Source organism: Hippocampus zosterae, chromosome 14 (assembly GCF_025434085.1).
Source record: "Hippocampus zosterae strain Florida chromosome 14, ASM2543408v3, whole genome shotgun sequence".
Lineage (NCBI taxonomy): Eukaryota > Metazoa > Chordata > Actinopteri > Syngnathiformes > Syngnathidae > Hippocampus > Hippocampus zosterae.
The window spans coordinates 11,734,210-11,752,177 of record NC_067464.1 but is presented as its reverse complement, the minus strand read 5'-3'; the positions used below and the strand labels follow the sequence as shown (position 1 = coordinate 11,752,177).

At 41.8% G+C, this 17,968-nt stretch overlaps 1 protein-coding gene across 10 annotated transcripts in view; it reads right to left on the bottom strand.

The window, feature by feature from the left end:
- Window positions 1-17,968, bottom strand: part of eml1 (EMAP like 1) — a 45,800-nt gene that overhangs the window by 11,761 nt on the left and 16,071 nt on the right. For 2 of the 10 annotated variants that reach the window (XM_052086191.1, XM_052086187.1), the window contains exons 2-8: window positions 7,676-7,858; window positions 7,367-7,420; window positions 5,026-5,164; window positions 3,794-3,841; window positions 2,368-2,496; window positions 2,212-2,240; window positions 628-654 (exon numbers count right to left, since the gene is read on the bottom strand). In XM_052086191.1, the coding sequence (XP_051942151.1) occupies window positions 628-654; window positions 2,212-2,240; window positions 2,368-2,496; window positions 3,794-3,841; window positions 5,026-5,164; window positions 7,367-7,420; window positions 7,676-7,858 (609 nt within the window). Of the gene's footprint in view, window positions 1-627; window positions 655-2,211; window positions 2,241-2,367; window positions 2,497-2,732; window positions 2,857-3,793; window positions 3,842-5,025; window positions 5,165-7,366; window positions 7,421-7,675; window positions 7,859-9,242; window positions 9,298-17,968 lie in introns of those variants that run through there. The other 8 variants (XM_052086190.1, XM_052086189.1, XM_052086188.1 and 5 more) reach the window with 8 other exon arrangements.

Below are 17,968 nucleotides of genomic sequence, written 5' to 3'. Positions count from 1 at the left end.
CCCCCCAAAAAAAAATATATATATATATATTACCAAATACAGGTGGCAAATAAAGGTTTTTGTTCAGAAATGTAAATGTAACTCGTGAAGAGGACTTCAGACAAAACTTAAAAAATCTAAAAGCACAAGCGAACAAAAACAGGAGCTTGCTGGCGGTGCAAATAATTACCGTATGGTAACTAGAGCAGTGGCGGATCTACAAACTCTGCGAACTCAAAGCTCAGCGAGGGTGCCTGAGTGTGTGTGCGTGAAGTCTTTGTGTGGTTACGAAGGCAACAGAGCAAATATAAGCCAAACAAAACACTCACAGCATTGTCTGAAGTGGAGCTGAAGTGAGGCAGCTGAGTACCGTGTAAGTGTCGTCACGTTGGGACATAGTAAGTGCAGGTTAGACTGCTTGTTTGCTGATGCGTGTGTTAATACAATATATTCTCAAAACAATGAAGCTAACACACTCACAGTTTAGTAAACCACTCCTGTCTTGACAGCTCTCTGACCACAGGCATTTTTTTTACACTCTTTTGTGTGAATTAAGCGATCAGCAGAGTCCAGAGAGCTGTGAAGTCCTCAGTGGGGAGTGAGGAAAGGTGAAGGGTATCTGAGGGGCCATTAGGGGGAGGAGCGTACCTTTGCAGTGTGTCACACGTCGCATCCCTTGTAAAGGTCACAGAGAGAGACACAAGCACCAGGTGAGGGTTGTCATGGCTTCCTCACTTCCTGGTCTGTTACAACAGGTGAGCGCATGTTCTGCCTGCTGTGCTGGTCAGCACAACTTGTGTGCTGTGTGATGGCATCCCACCCGGTCAGTACCAACGCGCATTGGCGCCGCTTATCATAAGTACAAGTACACTCAAGGCAGTTAAATGTTACGATGTGTGTGCATGTACTGTATTTGTGTGTGTATATATATATATATATTTAAAGAATAGACACTACTTACAAAAAAAAAAAAAAAACCCCAAAATTCAGTATCGTTACATTTTTTTATGGTGTAAAAGCATGTACCAGTATATACTTTTTTATTGTGGGGGAGAATAAAAGTTTAGTCCAGTACGGTGGACTCACGCATAGTCGCGGTTCAGCATTATTAAATTACTGTATACATACATATATATACATATATATATATACATACATATATATATATACATATATATATACATACATATATATACATATATATATATATATATATATATATATATGTATATATATATATATATATATACATACATACATACATACATACATATATATATATGTATATATACACACACACACACATACACACACACACACACACACACACACACATACATATATATATATAAATATAAAGGTATTGCATGGTATTTTTGAATATAGTATACTCCATCATTCACAGAACCCTAAAAGAACAAATCTAATGGGGTTAGGTATTTATTTATCTATTTATTAATGTATTTATTGAATCATTTCTTAATTGGCTTATTGTAAATAAGACAATTTAAACAATTACAAATGCGGTACAAATATTTACCTTTATTACAAATAATAAAGGTAAATATGACACTTTATAGCTCAGCTTGAATTTAAGTTTATTATTATTCGTTATTTAGGTACACGTTTGCCCCCCCCCCCCCCCCTCCAATAACCTCAAATATCAACAACTGTCCTGTCTGTCCCCTTTTGAGAGCAAATATGGCCCTTGGGCACAAAGGTTTTCCTGATTCCGCTCTACGTGCTTTGTTAGGCGCTGTTCAATTTCCACAAAGATCAATAGCATGATGGCGTTGGAAGGTGTGAACAATACACTTCTAATTTGATATTCCGTTCCATTTGTGTAGTTTCTCTCTTATGTGTTTTTTTCCTGCTATTGTCCAAAGGGTCAGGCAACAAATGAGATGCCCATCCTGTTTTTTTTTCTCTCATAAGAAGAGCAATGCACAACTATAGCAAATATTTTCAATGAAAAACCTCAGCAAATTGTCAGTGAATATTGTTCGACTAAACAATGCAGGAAAGATGCATCAGGAAGAAAAGATGAATGATGAAAATGGAAGCATGAATGAAATGTGATGAGGAAATGACTAAACAATAACACAATGTGTTCCTATGGTAAGGATCAATAGAAATACATGAATATGTGAAACACAGAATATGTGTGACAGCTATGATCGGATTGTGTCATGTTGTTCTAAATTAGCAAAGTCACAAGAAAAGAACGCTTACCTGCATTGAACACTGGGTCCCTCTGCTTGCTGCAAAGTAAACGAGCAAACTGTCAATCAGCGTCGTTCCTGCACATGTTCGCAATGGACATCTTGTTGACTTGGATGAACGTCACGGGAAACGAGAGCTCGCTCGTGTGTCAGATATATTTGTTACCTGTCACTTCTTTTGCCACTGGAATTGCTGCCAGTGGACCCCGCACGAGTTCGGTTGCCCTTGGAGTTGCCCGAATCTTTCCGCGTGAGGGACCCAACGTGCTCATTGGAATTGGCTCTCCTCACCGTGCTAGGAGGAAAACGTGTAGAAACACTGTCAGAAAAACATGCAGTTTATGTCAGGATGATAAGATGTTTACGTCTAGTTTGCGTTTTTGAACAATATATAATTAACCCTTTCAGGGACAGCGGTTACTCAAGTGTACCGCTTATCATGTTACAGGTTATCATTATTGGTGCATGAAAGGGTTACAATAAAATACCTTTTTAATCACAAAGAAGATTGCTATATCTTCCCCCATCCACCCATTTTCCCATCCGCTTTATCCTCACAAGGGTCGCAGTGGGTGCTGGAGCCTATCCCAGCTGTCTTCGGGCAGTAGGCAGGGGACACCCTGAACCGCTTGGCAGCCAATCGCAGGGCACACACAAACGAACACTCACACTGAGGGACAAGTCTAGAGTGTTCCATTAACCTGCCACGCATGTTTGTGGAAGATGGGAGGAAACTCAGAGAAAACCTACGCAGGGAGAACATGCAAACTCCACACAGGAAGGCCAGAGCTGGGATCGAACCCAGTACCTCTGCACTGTGAGGTCAACGCGCTAACCACTCCACCAAACGAGCCGCCGAGTATTGATATACTTATTATGAATTACATTGAATAACACATTTTTAATTTTTTCTTATCCTGTTTCTCCTGACTTGCAATTAGATATGTGGCAATACTTTTCGATTAAGTTTAAGGTTACAGGGCTACACATTTATTGCAGGTTGCTGTCCTCGTCTCCAAAATATCTATTCAACCATGAGGCTAACCCCATTTTTATTTGGGATAGTTTTATTCGTAATACGACAACATAAATGGCATGAAAGCACAAAAATAAAAGGGGTTCATTGGTTGGCTTTTTGACTCCCCTGTGGATGGCCTTGCACCAGCTAAACCTGATGAATTGGGTCGCTTGACAGCCAGGTTTCCAACATAATAAAAAGGCTCCATCAGCAGTCCGCTGGCCCGTCGGCCCAGTCATTCACCTAATCTACCCTATTGACATTCAAAAACGGCCAGTCCTTTTAGGAGTTATTTGTTTGCTACGGGATGGAGTGAAAAAGAAGGACAGAAGTTCGTGTCTGTTGCGTTAGCCAGAGATGAATCATACTAGGTGGACCAAATGGGAGATTACTGTGGGTGTTGTCAAATTCATGCATTTTAAGTACCGGTATGTAAAATTATGAAACCGATTACAGTACATGTGAATATTACCAGTGTATGTGATTTGCAAAAAAAAAAAGCATTCAAGGTTTGTTGTCAGCCTAGTGGTTAAGTCGTGTTAGACTGAAAGTAATAACATGTTGACATGCTCACCTGAGCAGCGGTGAAAGAATTCTGGACGGCAGAGACAAAGGAGACAAACTACACACCTTATTACAAGGCGAGAGGCCGTACTTTGACTGCCTGACATTTGGTGAGTCACAGAAGGGGAATAATTGGAAAGAGAAATGGACAAGTATCCCACTGGGACTTGAGACTAACATTCAACACATTCGCTATAATTAATGATCTTGTCTTACTCCCTCAAGAGAAAACCGTGAGGTGAATTGGAGCTGTAGTTTGAAAATTTGAAAATTGCAATTACGCATCTCCCACCAGCAAGCACTACCCAAGACTCCCATTGGTGAATCAAGTGAAGTTTTTCACCCTCAAGACAAATCGAACGTTTATGACACTACAGTTTTTAGCTACGGCATGTATTCCGGCTCGGGTGGGGGAAAAAAAAGATAACATTTTGGTTGATCTCCAATTTTGGGGAGTTTTAGAGTGTAAAAATTGAGGGTCCAGTAAATGTACATACTCCCATAGAGGCATGCTAAAGTTGTACCTCATTTTTAACTCTGTTTTCAAGTAAAACACAATTCTGAGCTTATTCTGCGTCAAAGAAAATGACGTGTAAATAGAAAAAGACAGTTAATCAAATTTGTGAACATTTTGAAAGGGGGGAAAATAATCAGCAACCTTGATCTCTGTCAAGACCTAACAATTCTTTTTTTGGATAACCACCAAATATTACCATGCTCTCCTCCACAAACCATTGGTAGGAATTGGTGAAAACAAATTTCAACTACAGTTCAATCAGCCATTCTCAAAGAGATATTTCATACATTTGAAAAAAAAAATCTCTTTTTGACTCTCTTACTGAAAAATGAAAGTGTAAAAGGGAAAGACATACAAAACAGTTTTGATCTTTTGGGTCACGACTGTTTGCCGAGGTTCACCTAATTATGGAAATAGCATCCAGGGATGGGAGATGCTTAGTGTTTCCTTGATAACATTGGCATCGCGATTATATGCATGAATACACACACATACTGCACACACAGACGCACACTCTTTCTCTGCGTTTACGAGCCCTTCTAAATGTCAGTTGCTTTGGCTGACAAAGCGGTAGATGGGAGGATTGATAGCAGGAATTATCAGACATGACAACACCAGACAAGTAAAATGCTTACAATCTGGTAAAGTGGCCCATTTACAGCCAGTCCAATTCACCATCACAATTCCCCGGTGAATTCGATGAATATCCTTGCTCATTTGCTCACCTCCTGGTGGATGCTGTGCTCGTGTCTTTCCTGGATCCAGACCCAGATGGGGAGGGCAGAGTGCCACCGCCTTTCTTTGGTAGGATGGTGCCGTTGTTCACCGAGGGTCTTAACGGAAGGGTGGCGATCATTGGCCGGGCTGGTGAAAAAATAAAATTAAAAAAATCAAGAGAAAAGAACATTACAAAAAACACACTTTTGTTGTTGTTGTTTTTTTTAAATGTCGCAACTACCCATAGATTAATAATTGACTGAGGTTATGTTTCTTAATGACAGAAATGGGCTAAACGCTTCCTGTGTTTGTCATCTGTTATCGTGGTCCGTATCAGCCAATGAAAAAGTAAGAGAGAGAGAGAGGCCACATAAAACGCAACAGAATAGTTGGTTAAGGGGAAAAAGCAGCACATCTATAAGTGAAAACTACCAACACAACCCACAGAGACTGAACCTTAATACTTTATTATACTGAAGATGAATTTCTTCAGTAGGACTCCTCCAACTGAAGGTCATGTGACTACTTTTTCTCATGACAGTCGCTCTGACTGGAGTGACCAAAACGCTGGCTACCACTAATATGGGTAGTACAACTAATCATCCATCAAATATTGCAGACGCCGCAAATTAATTGAATTCAGCAATATGCGAGCATTTTGGCTCCCCGGTAGGAAACATAGTCGCTAAGTCGACAGTTCCTTACTAACACATTTGTTCGAGCCCTCTGTGGAAAAAATGAGCACAAAGGTCTTTGGAGAGCTTTTTTGGAAAGTGGAAAAAAGCCAAACGATGAGGCAGAAGAAGAAGAGGAGCCTGCAACGTTCAAGAAAAAGAAAGCCGCATGGAAGAAACAATATCAGCAGTCCTATCGTTTAAATGTGTCTCTCGTTACAAGTGATTTTCATGCACCGAGCTCGTTCTGTTTGATCGTGGGCTCACGAATAAGGCAATGAAGACAATAGAAAAGGAGTTTAGGAGCCAACAAAATACTCCTTAAAAAATAAAAAATTGAACAAAATACCTCGCTTCCATTTCTAATATCCTATATTTTTGTGAAGCATTGCATGTTATAAGAGATGGGACTGACTCATTGAGGACAAACAAGCGTGGGGCTCCTACAAATTACAATGACTGCATTCAGCACATTGGTGACCTGGATTTTTAACGCTAACATTTATTTTCATTTGTTTCTCTGCCAGCCCATCAAAACATTGCTTCACGTAAAAAAACGGTCGATAATAAAACATAAAATTCAAATGGATTTTTCAGAATATTGTTCGGTGACAAGCAATTGCAAAATTAGTGCATGCACTTTCAGCATGAGGTGTATGAGTGGTCAAAAACGCGCATGCACACACAAACAAAGAGTACACGTGCCAGAAGTCGTGGCCAGAATTTAAAAGCCGGGATGCAGCTTTTTCTGCAATGATAAATATTTAATAGGTAGTTTCATGGGGCAGACACTCACACTTGTACTTCAATCATATTTCATGCCGTAATTACACAGCAGGGAGTTGTACGAGCTTGTGCTTGTGTTTTAGTCTTTCTGCTGGCCGGTGTGCTGTATCTTAACAAAAGGCCGCGTCAAAATCCAAACAGGTAATCTGCGCATCAGTCATCTTGTAGGTCAAACCTAGCCCAGAATGAAAACACAGTTCTTTATCATCAGTCACCTTTTTTTCGTTACAGTTAATTTGTAGCAAATGTGACATTTGAGGCAACAGGTTGTAAATAAACTTAAATGGACATTTCCATAATTGATAGTTGCTCAGCCATTTGCAATCTTTTTTTTTTTTTTTTTATCTGTGAAGTCATGTTAAGCAACAAGAGTTGAAAGAGGCGTTTCCCAGGAGAGGCGTGTTTGTAATAATAAATATTTCCTGCATTTACTATTGATGTCACGTGAAACGGAAATTTAAAATGTTGACTGGTGAGCACATCTGCCTCACAGTGCAGAGGTGCAGGCTTTGATTTTGGCCCTGGCCTTCCTGTGTGACGTTTGCATGTTCTCTCCGTGCTACATTACAAAAACAACACGGCAGGGTAATGGAACATTCTAAATTGTCCCTCGATGTGATTGTGAGTGTGAATGGTTGTTTGTCTATGTCTGCCCATGCTTATTCTACTGTTGCTGACACTGAGAAATGTCAAAATGATCAAATTTGTCTCACCATTGCATAAAGCATGACACAATTTGTGTCGCGGTGCATCAGACAGTGTGACACAACAACAGTACGTGTGTTTATCAACGTGAACACTATGTGACACTTTTCTAGCAGGCAGTGATAGAAATGTGCTTGCTCATACAAACGCCATCAGGCCTGGCCAGCGCAGACAGTCGGCCTACCTGACTTCCCAACATGGCTGTCAGCCGAGGGAGACTTTCTCATCAAAGCAGGCTCTATGCACATGACGCACAATACAATACGGCAACCCAACTCAGTCCAGTGGAAGGACAGCAACAAACTGAGGATAGGCCTGGGCGATTTGGCCTTTTTTTTAATTGTTTTATTTTTTTTTTACTCCCCTACAAAAATAATATTTGCAATTTGACAGAAAAACATTTTTTTAATCATTAGTAGACTCCAATGAATCGCCCAGTCCTAACAGAGAGTAGAAATCATTCAGCCTAGTACTGTACTGCGTGATTGTTCACCTTTGGTTGGCCCTCGACGTGAGCTCATGGCCTGCTGCTCCTCAGACGCGTTGAGCCGGCGAACCACGTCGGCCAGAGCGGACTTGAGCAGCTGGATCTCGTCCTCCTGCATCTGGACCCTCTGCTCCAGGGAGGCGATGCGGTCGGCAACCTCCATGCTGCTTGATGCTGACGCGCTGTCATCTGAGAAAACAAGATGAGCTGCTGTCAAAGACACTCAGAGTGGATGACGTATTCTCAGCTAGTAGCACAGCCATTCCTCGGTGGAAATATTTCCAGATACCCTACCCTATTGGTGGAAATTCCAATCGTCACTCATAGGGCACATAAGCACTTGAGTGGAACTAGGGTAATGTGAGTGTGTGTGCCCTTTCATGGTTATTTAAAAGATTAGTCAACTCAAATTAGGCATGGACTATGGCCGACAGCTCATTGTGCTTATATGCTTTACTTTTCCCCGCAGCATCCAATAAACTGCTGAAAATTGTAGAGAGGACTTTCCCACATGGGCATTAAAGGTGAATTGTGGTATCGCAGAGCAACACCGCAATATTAGAAAAAATGTTAAACTTCATTCATGAAGATGTAAACAAGAGAGATAAACAGCCACGGGGCTACACTAAACACTTGATATTTCTATTGTATTTATTTTTATGATATTTAAATTTACACAATTCACACACACACACACACACGATGACTTTGATCAAATATACATGCAAATCACCGCTGTGTTTCCCCGGCATTAACAGTCAGATGAATAATGCATTGGATGCATCGGACATCTGCGGCATGTGCGTTCTCCGAGGATTTGCCTTGAAGCCAGACCGCCTGCTCAGATGATGTAAATGTTTGGGAGCTCTTGACTTGTGTAAATAATGTTGTCAAACCTTTCAATAAAACATTATTTTGCGAAAGAAAAGAAACACGGACACTATGTGGATCTGAGGCTATTTCACGCAGATGCATTTTCTACAGCGCTTGTACTCATTTGGGTTGCGGGAAAGCTGAAGTCTGTTCTAGGTGACTACTAGGTGGCAAGAGGCATGGTACACGCTGGACAGGTTGCCAGTCACATTCCATGCAACTCATAAAAATCATTGAAAGAGTAATAATCTAGTGAATAGATATTGATGGATTAAGACATTCAATTACAGTTCAAACAAATCATCGTATTCACAGATTCCATTTTAGGCTCCTCAATTAGAAATCAAAATCTAGAACATGCATGGATAATTCACTATCCTATATTTTTGAGTCACTAACTTACTTTATTACCAAATATATTTTCTGTTAATTTTCATATTGAACTAAAAGAACAATTGAAACATTTCTCTTAAAGTATGTTGAATAAAATTAACATTTTCCAACAGTGTTTTGAATAGGGTTTCGAAAGTGCCTGAATATGGACGATGCATCCATCCATCTTCTATAGCGCCTGTTCTTTCAGTGAAAAACTAAATAAGAAACGAATAAACTGAGATTCTCAGGTGAATTTTCGCACAATGAACATGCAAAAATTCTCTGTCACAGTTATTTTTCTTTACCCAGAACACAATGTGCTCACCTGAGGTGCGTCCGCTGAAGCAGCGCTTCTTCATCTTCATTTGGGAATATGACGAATCGCACGAAAAAACTATCTGATGAGCATCTGCCCCTTTCTGCTCCCAGCAAAGACACACAACAGTCTCCCTGATGGGGGCGTACAAAGACGGATTGTCACACAAACCATTCCCTGCGCACCAATGCCTGACACCTGCCTATCTGGAAAGGAAAGCTTCAAACACAACACACAGTCGTGTGACAAAACCCAAGAAAAGGAACTGGGCGCAAGTTCCTGAGGGTGAGGCCAGGTATATAAATATCTGTGTAGTCGCCATCAGTGATGTGTCACTCTCCATTTTGCAAAAAATCAATCAACATGCACACCCTGGGACGCCGGTGGTTCATTTTCAATGCAATGAACCCACATTATTACACCGCACCCAACCAATCTCACTGCAGGCGGTGCTGCTTCAATGACATCATTCCACTCTGGCTGATCTTTTCTTGCTTCGTTTTCAAGTCCAAGTGAGAACAGGGCACACATCCTAGACTATTATTTGAATCCTTATTTAATATGGCACACATCGCCGTACTTTGCATCATTCCCTTGGATCAAGTAACGGGGGAAAATGTGAACAAGCACTTGGCACGTCCATCTTCCCATCACTGCACAAACAAAGAAGCACTTTCCTGAGTCATGCACTGACCTCGCTCTCATCAATAATTGAATTGTAGAGCGGCACATGGGTTCTAATCCATTTCCCCTCTCAGCACTCTCAGGATCAACAACAAAGGACTGCAATGTCTTATGGTAAATGCTGTGATAACGCACAGGGACACTTTCACATTTTGGAGTATACTTGTGGTGTCTTGGGACGCCTGGTTATTACAGCGACTGAAAATTCATGTGAATATAGACTTGCTTGGTACACACTTTTCAGCTATAATAGCTTCCACACATCTGGGAATACATTTTAAAACATTTGGAAGAGAACTGGAGAGTGAGGCAACAAACTGGGAAACAGCCTGTGACAACAACAAGACAATATTTTTTTTCAAGAAGGCATTCAAATCCTCGATCTTTTTGAAGGTTTAATTATGACTAGGTAGAGTTCCTCCACCAGTCAGACAAAAAACAAAAAAACAAAAACCTGATTCCCAAAAACATTGTAGATGAACTTCACATAACTTTTTTCCCTCTGGCTTTTTCAGATACTACTCTGACCCAGAGCGATGTTTAGCACTGTTAACTGCTTGTATTTTGGTAGGTGTCCATTTCCTGCTTTTTTCCCCACATTCCACTGTATTTGCTCAATTGAAGCAGATATTGACCCAATTACCTCATTCACTCCCAAAGACGTTATAAAACGTCTTTTCAGACTTGGTCTAGAATTGGCTGTTACTGAATGAGTTACTTTGATTTGAATTGACTGTGAGAGGTGTTTGAGTCTGTTTGTGATGTTTGTCATGAAGGAGCCCTGAAATAAGCTTCTCGCTTCCAATTCGCAAGCTGCCATATGCTCATCACGTGTGATCACCAGATGGAGAGGGTGATATGTATTATGTTTACTTGTGAGAGGTGCGTTGGACTTGGAATGTCTCCTGCTCATTGATCAAGAAATGTTTTACTGTGAGCATGACCCAAAAGTGGTGTATTAGTGGTGTATTGGTGTATCAGTTGCTTTTCTGAGCTTCCAGACGACTCTGCCGGACAGAGACTTTTCGAGTTATTTATAAACAAGAGGTGGCCAACAGGAAGGAGATCTACAACAGGCGACCTGGACAGGCATTAAAGAGCCAGACAACGGAAATCATGGTTTCTTAAGCTTGTATTCATGTCAAAACCAGACATTGGGGAACACAGACAAGTGGATGGAGAGGTCATAAAGAGAGTAAAGCCTGAAGGGGGGCCAAATGACTCCCATGTGGCATCCTATACTGACCTTCTTCTAAGCTTGTTAAAACCTCCCTTCCTGTATCCTTCCTGGGGTCAGACAAAGGGTAAACTGACAGCAATGCTATTGCCAAACAACAACACACTTAGACAGAGAGCCTTCAAAATTGGCGCGTCACAATCGTAACAAAAGATATGGCATTGCTCCGCCTTTGCCCTTTGTTATCTTGTAAAGCAAGTGGTAAGGGTAAGCCACGTGAGGCCTTCACATTTGATGCCAAAAATCTGAAGAGTGAGCGAGTCAGGCGTTTCGTCAAGAGCCAAAGAATGCGAGGTCAACAAGTGGATGAGGTTAAATAAGTGTTACCAATTTTCCAATTTTGGGACAGTTACTTGTCCGTCCAAATTAATATTCCACTGTGTCTTAAAATAAAAATTCAGAGTCAGGAAGGTGAAAACAAGACAGCCAAGTATTAATGCTTTGTTTCCATTGGGATGCCGTGCATCATGTAGACATGTTCGACCATGGACTAAGGCTATACTAGAGTTGGCGGGGAACAGATTGTTGTCACATCATTACATAACTAGAATACCACTTAGTTGAGTGCAGGCCTCCACCAAAGTGTTGAGCGATGGAAAATGAAGACTGTCGTGGCGAAACGAATTTATGACCGTTATGTCAACTCTTTATGAGCAGGTGTAAGATGTGAACAGAGACAGTATCTTTTTTCATGAACCAGTGACAGAATGGTCATGTCGTGACTCAAATGGCAAAAATGGTCAATAAATTCCCCTACGTTCCCCCACGCCCAGTAACGAAGCACAGCATCTTTGTTTGTCCTTCCTTTTGCTCGCAAGCAAAATTACCGTGTGGATCAGGGAGAATGATTTAAAGCTGAAGGATGGGGCTATTTCAGAGATGGGCAAACTACGGCCCGCGTAGTTGACAGGGCACTTCAGCTGGTGTCATGTCCCTTCTCACAAGACCCGGACAGTGCCACAGGAGTTGCAGTTGGAACTGATAGATCTCCACTGTGACATGATGTTAAAGGACAAGTTCCACTTCCTGAAACTGGATGAGTTTTATGCTTCGTTAAGTGCAGACAAAATTCCAAACATCCAGACTATGGCACGGAGAATCCTGGTGTTGTTTGGCTCGACATATGTGTGTGAACAGACTTTTAGTGTGATGAACACCAACAAAGCACCCCACAGATCCCAGATGAGTGATGAACACCTCAGATCTTTTCTGAGAATTGCGACAACACGATTCCAACCAGACTGCTCCCATTAAAAAGTATGTTAAAACTTTTGTTCTGTTTATGTTTAATATGTTCTGATATGTTAATAAATCTATCTTGTGCTGACCCGGCCCGTCTATTAAATTTTAAAAGTCAATGTGGCCCCCCGAGCCAAAAAGTTTGCCCACCCCCGGGCTATTTGCATTCTGGGTGGGGAAGAATGAATCCATCAAAACTCAAACAGAAAATTATGGACAAAAGTGTAGAAATATAGGCGTGCCATAGTTGTGGTTGTGTGCCAGTGTGTTTGTTTATCAAGCTACTTTCTAATCCGTGGCGAATGATTCAAGACTGGCCTCTTTAATTTGAAGTCTGCGTCAGAGGGAATAGTTCCATAGCGACATAAGTCGTCAAAAGAGATTATCTGCAGTTATACGGGGAATTTGATTCTTCTTCGGTGGGTGTGGTAACACCAAAATGAATTTTTTTATTTTATTTTTTTTACAAGTTGCACATATAGCAGAGGATTTTAATGGGATTGACCACTTTGAAGTGAATGTACACAACAACTCAACTTGAATGAAAAATGTGACAAGGTGAGACTAAGAGACACTGGTCCAACTGCTGTGTGACCATTTAAGAAGAGATTCAGACCATAAGTCAAGCTTGGCGGCGGCTCCAGGCACCGACACAAACGTCTCTATCAAACTCAACCTTTTGTCCACATGAAACGAGCCTTTGTCCCCAAGTCACAAACAAACCAAAAACGAGAGATGAGACATTTGTTCCATGCAGCGTTTGTGTGAACCGCTGTTTGTTCCGTCCACTTACACTGTTGTTATGGGAAACGCTTGCAGTGCCAGACACTGTCAGCACGCTGAACATCAGCCAGCAGTACTTCCACCATCTGGAGGGTTGAGAACATACAGTGGTACGTGCTGCTGGGTGTCGACATCCTTGTCACACAACAGAATATAAAACTGATAGCCGAGTCCAAAGTCAAAAGATTTGCTCTGCGGTAGTTGACTGTCAACTGGCAGCCTAGCGGCTGATTTAATAGTGTAGGAATTTATTCGACCCCCCCCCCCACCCCCGAGTACATTGTCCAAGAGTACAAAATGTATCTGTTTTAACGCGTTTGAAATATTACTCCGTTTTACAGCTATTTGTAATGATGACACTCATGATTCACTTGTTTTCAGCTGCATGTGATTATCAGAGCTCATTTTAAAGAGGGGCGGGGGGGGAGAAAAAAAAGCAACCATAATAAATGCAGTCATCATTCAGTGATTGTGGTTGGGCATATTTTGGCCCGTTTCCCCACCAGCACGATTCACACACCCATAATAACATCTAGAAGTCTCTTTTACATGATTTATGGCTTAATAGCTGCATGGATGTCCGTCCAGTTTGACATGTTTCGAAATCAGACCGGTCAACTGAGCAACGCTGTAAGTGCTCATTCATAATTTCATTATACATCAAGACCCAATTAGGCGTGTCTTCCTCCCTCGCATCTCTGCACCTGTGTTCTTGATTAATCCATTTTTAATGGGCTTTCCAAATGGGACCGTTCCCTTTCCCCCCTCTCCATATGTTAGAAACAGGCTGAAACACACGCAAACCGGACACGCACTTGGATCAGAAGGTTCCCTCTTTCCTGACGTTAGAGACCAATTAGGGTGCAGGAGCTGCACTGCACAAGCAGAGAGGTTAAATGTGCATGTTTGTGTATCGCATACAATATGCTGCCGAGCACCTAGAGAGCAAATCAGACAGATGTTTTAGCCGCAAAATTGGCACATCTGAACAAAACAGAGGCCCTAACATTTATTGGCCGTATACTGCTGCCACTGACATCATGTAAACAGACAGTGGCATGCGACAATTTCAATGCTAGCATCTGGTGTGATGTAAAAAAAAAAAAAAAAAACCTGGATAGAGACAACTTCAACATTTCTTGGAGTTCTACACACATAATTAGCTGCCATTGTGAATTTCCCTTCCCCGCAGTCTTCATCTTGACTTTGTTACAATTACAAAGGTGGAAAATTGCATCTCGTTCCAGTGTTCCATAAAAATAAGGTAAAAAATAACTTTTACAGGCAGTGTAAAAGGGACTACAATCAGTGACTAAAAATAATCTCTTTGGGATTCTATCGACTGGTGTGATTTATTTCTCAAAACCTCCCCCCACCGCAGGTACAGGATGACACAGATGAGGCTGAGACCGCTGGTGTTCACATACAGTGCTTGCTTTTTCTGTCTCTTTCATGAGATTTGAATGCATGCATGATATCACGCTCAAAGACTCATGAGGGTGTTGCCCTACACCAGGGGTGGCCAACCAGTCAGAGACTAAGAGCCAATTTTTTCCCTGTGTTACTGCAAAGAGCCACATCACACACACACACACACACACACACACACACACACACACACACACACACACACACACACACACACACACACACAAACAAACAAACACACGCACACACACATACACACACACACACGCACACACACACACGCAGATGATGGTGCAGTTGCTATATTTGAACGCAGGACCTTCCACATTCCTCCTTTGCATGCATGATTGTTTTAGTGGGTCAGATGATGAGGCTGCACGAATGTGTGTCAGTGCAGGAAAAGGCGAGAGTGAGACAGAAAGAGCGATGAAAGCAAAAGGCGAGCTCGAGACAGAAAGAATGATAAAAGCAGAGAAGGAGAAACTAAAGGCTTCCTCTGCAAGCGCTTGCTCACCGAGAAGCACATTTCGATGGCCATACAATTGCCAGCCTTCAGAATTTACCAGATGCATCAAGGCCAAAGGGGGGGTCGTACAGATTTTATTTTATTTACGAGCGCCTCCTTATTCGTCAATGTTGGTTTGATTGCTAAAATTCAATTTACGTCAGTCCGCAGAGTGAAATAGCTTGACAACAGTCGGCTTTCCCCACACACATGAAGATTTGTGGTCATAATTAGTAAAGGTATGCAATAGTCACCGCGACTCATTTTTGACCCCATTATAGAGTCAAATCCACTCTTAGCACACCTCAGACATTCACTTGTATGTGTACCTGGCCTTAGATATCAAGTCCCAACTTTAGCTTGCTCAACCTGACAACAGACAAGCACTGCAGCACCAACAGGATTTGAGTTATATTTTATTTTTTTCTTGCCGCAAGCGACACCGTGTGCACGGGTAATGAGCGCACATTGTCACTCTGTGTAAGTGTTAACAACTTGACTCGTGATCATAAAAGTGAAAGTGCAGCGTGAACTCTTACCAAGATCAAAAACAGAGCAGAGATGGATAAGAGGAATGTGGGTGGAATTATTGTAGAGCTACAGTAGATTTTACAAAATTAAAAGCCTTAAGGCAGGTCATCAACGTGATCTCAGAGTAGCCGTAAACCTGTTCTAAGAATACCTCTCCAGTTAAATGCTGGAATTTTTTTTTTTTTAGGTTAACCCTTTCATGCACCCTGTTACCTGATAACACGATAAGATGTCCACTGGAGTAACCGCTGTCCCTGAAAAGGTTAATAAATTTAAACAATATATATATATTGCGACTAGTATTTTTTTTTTCATCACCACCATTTTATTATCTGTGGTGAACAAAGACAGATTCTGTTATGCAATACATATCAGCCTATTTGTTTAAATTCACATGCAATTGGGTTGAATTCTGTGGTTTTCTAATTTGTTTTTCTTTCGGATTCTGTTTGATACGCCAGTACAGACCAGCTTTTTGCCAACAAATGAGATGGATTTAGATCTTCGGCGCCCAATGTGTCAGCTCTATAAATGCCGGTGTTTCTATAGGTATTAAAAATGAAGAAGCACATGAAGCTACAGCATTTTTCCAAGATCAAACAGTGCGTGTGGAAGAGCGAGAAATGAGCGTGAAGGGAAAATGAGGAGGAAAAACAAATGCCTGGGAGCTAAAGAAAATGAAGGGCTGATAAGAAAAGTATGAACATTTGAAGGAATCCTGGGAAATTTGTGTCTGTCAGCGTGGCTGCAGAGAGTTAAAAATAAATGAAAAGTGGTGTAAGCAGGGCGGCCCGGTAGTCCAGTGGTTAGCACGTCGGCTTCACAGTGCAGAGGTACCGGGTTCGATTCCAGCTCCGGCCTCCCTGTGTGGAGTTTGCATGTTCTCCCCGGGCCTGCGTGGGTTTTCTCCGGGTGCTCCGGTTTCCTCCCACATTCCAAAAACATGCGTGGCAGGCTGATTGAGCACTCTAAATTGTCCCTAGGCGTGAGTGTGAGCGTGGATGGTTGTTCGTCTCTGTGTGCCCTGCGATTGGCTGGCAACCGATTCAGGGTGTCCCCCGCCTACTGCCCGGAGACGGCTGGGATGGGCTCCGGCACCCCCCGCGACCCTAGTGAGGATCAAGCGGTACGGAAGATGAATGAATGAATGAATGGTGTAAGCACTCAGACGCTGGACTATGGGAAATTCATGTCAGGCGAATGATTCGGCAGGAGTGGAAGACATACGCCAGATCAATCCGATATTTATCAGACTGCTGCTCTGGTGTATATTACAGAGGAGAAAGAGAGAGAGCGTATTTGAAACCCCTAACAAAAGTATATGATCTTAATTGAGTGGACACCTGGGGACATATGCACACGGAGTTGAGTTTGCGCAACATTGATTGACTGGACAAATAGCAAAACATATCAAAGTTCTTCAACGAAAAAAGATGAGAAAAAAAGAAAAAAGGACCAGTCTCGAGAAGAAAAGGAATATACACTGGAACAATTCGTGATCACAACAGATTGTTTGATTAAAGAGTTTACCGTTTTCTGGTAAAAACGAAGATTGTAGACGAGGAAGAAGTTTAACATCTCTTGAATTTTCCACAAGGTTCTGACTGATTTATCGAATCGATATATCATTCAAAAATCATTCATTCATTCGGAATTTTACTCTCCCAAATATCTGAATTGGCCTGAGCCTCAAAAACATCCTTGTTTTACGGGTCCTAGTTTCCACTTTAATATTTGAAATCTGGCCGAAATAGAGCAACCTCAGTAACGCCACTGAGGAAAGGCTATGTGAACCAGAATGACAATTTGGATACAAACTGCAGAAACGTGAAGACAATGGATGCTAAACTTGGCTGTTCAACCCCTCAGGGTGTTTTTGCTGCCCTAATATCCAGTCCTCCTCCTCCCTGCGGTGCGTGGCGGGGATTTAATCTTAATCCATGCACACATGCCATCATCAGACATGCTTTTTGGACCAAGGACCAAAGAAGGGTTGCAAGATGGAGTGTGTCAAACTAACCCCCATGTTGCAAGAGTGAGAGGTGGGGGTTTCTGCAAGTGTGCCCGTCGGTGAACTGCATGGAGCAAAGAGATAAAGGGATGCTGGATCCACATGAAGCCACACACTGAGTTGAAAAGGTGAACGGGATGAATTCAGGGGGAGTGGATTTGTTCAAATGGTGTTGCGCGGTGTTGTCAAAATAAACATGAAATCCACTGATGAGTTAGTGCTTTAAATGCTGCATTGTCTTATTAACAGCACTAGAAAAGGTATACCAAGGGTATTAGAATTGAATGAGAAGAGGAATGCACACACGTCAACAAGGA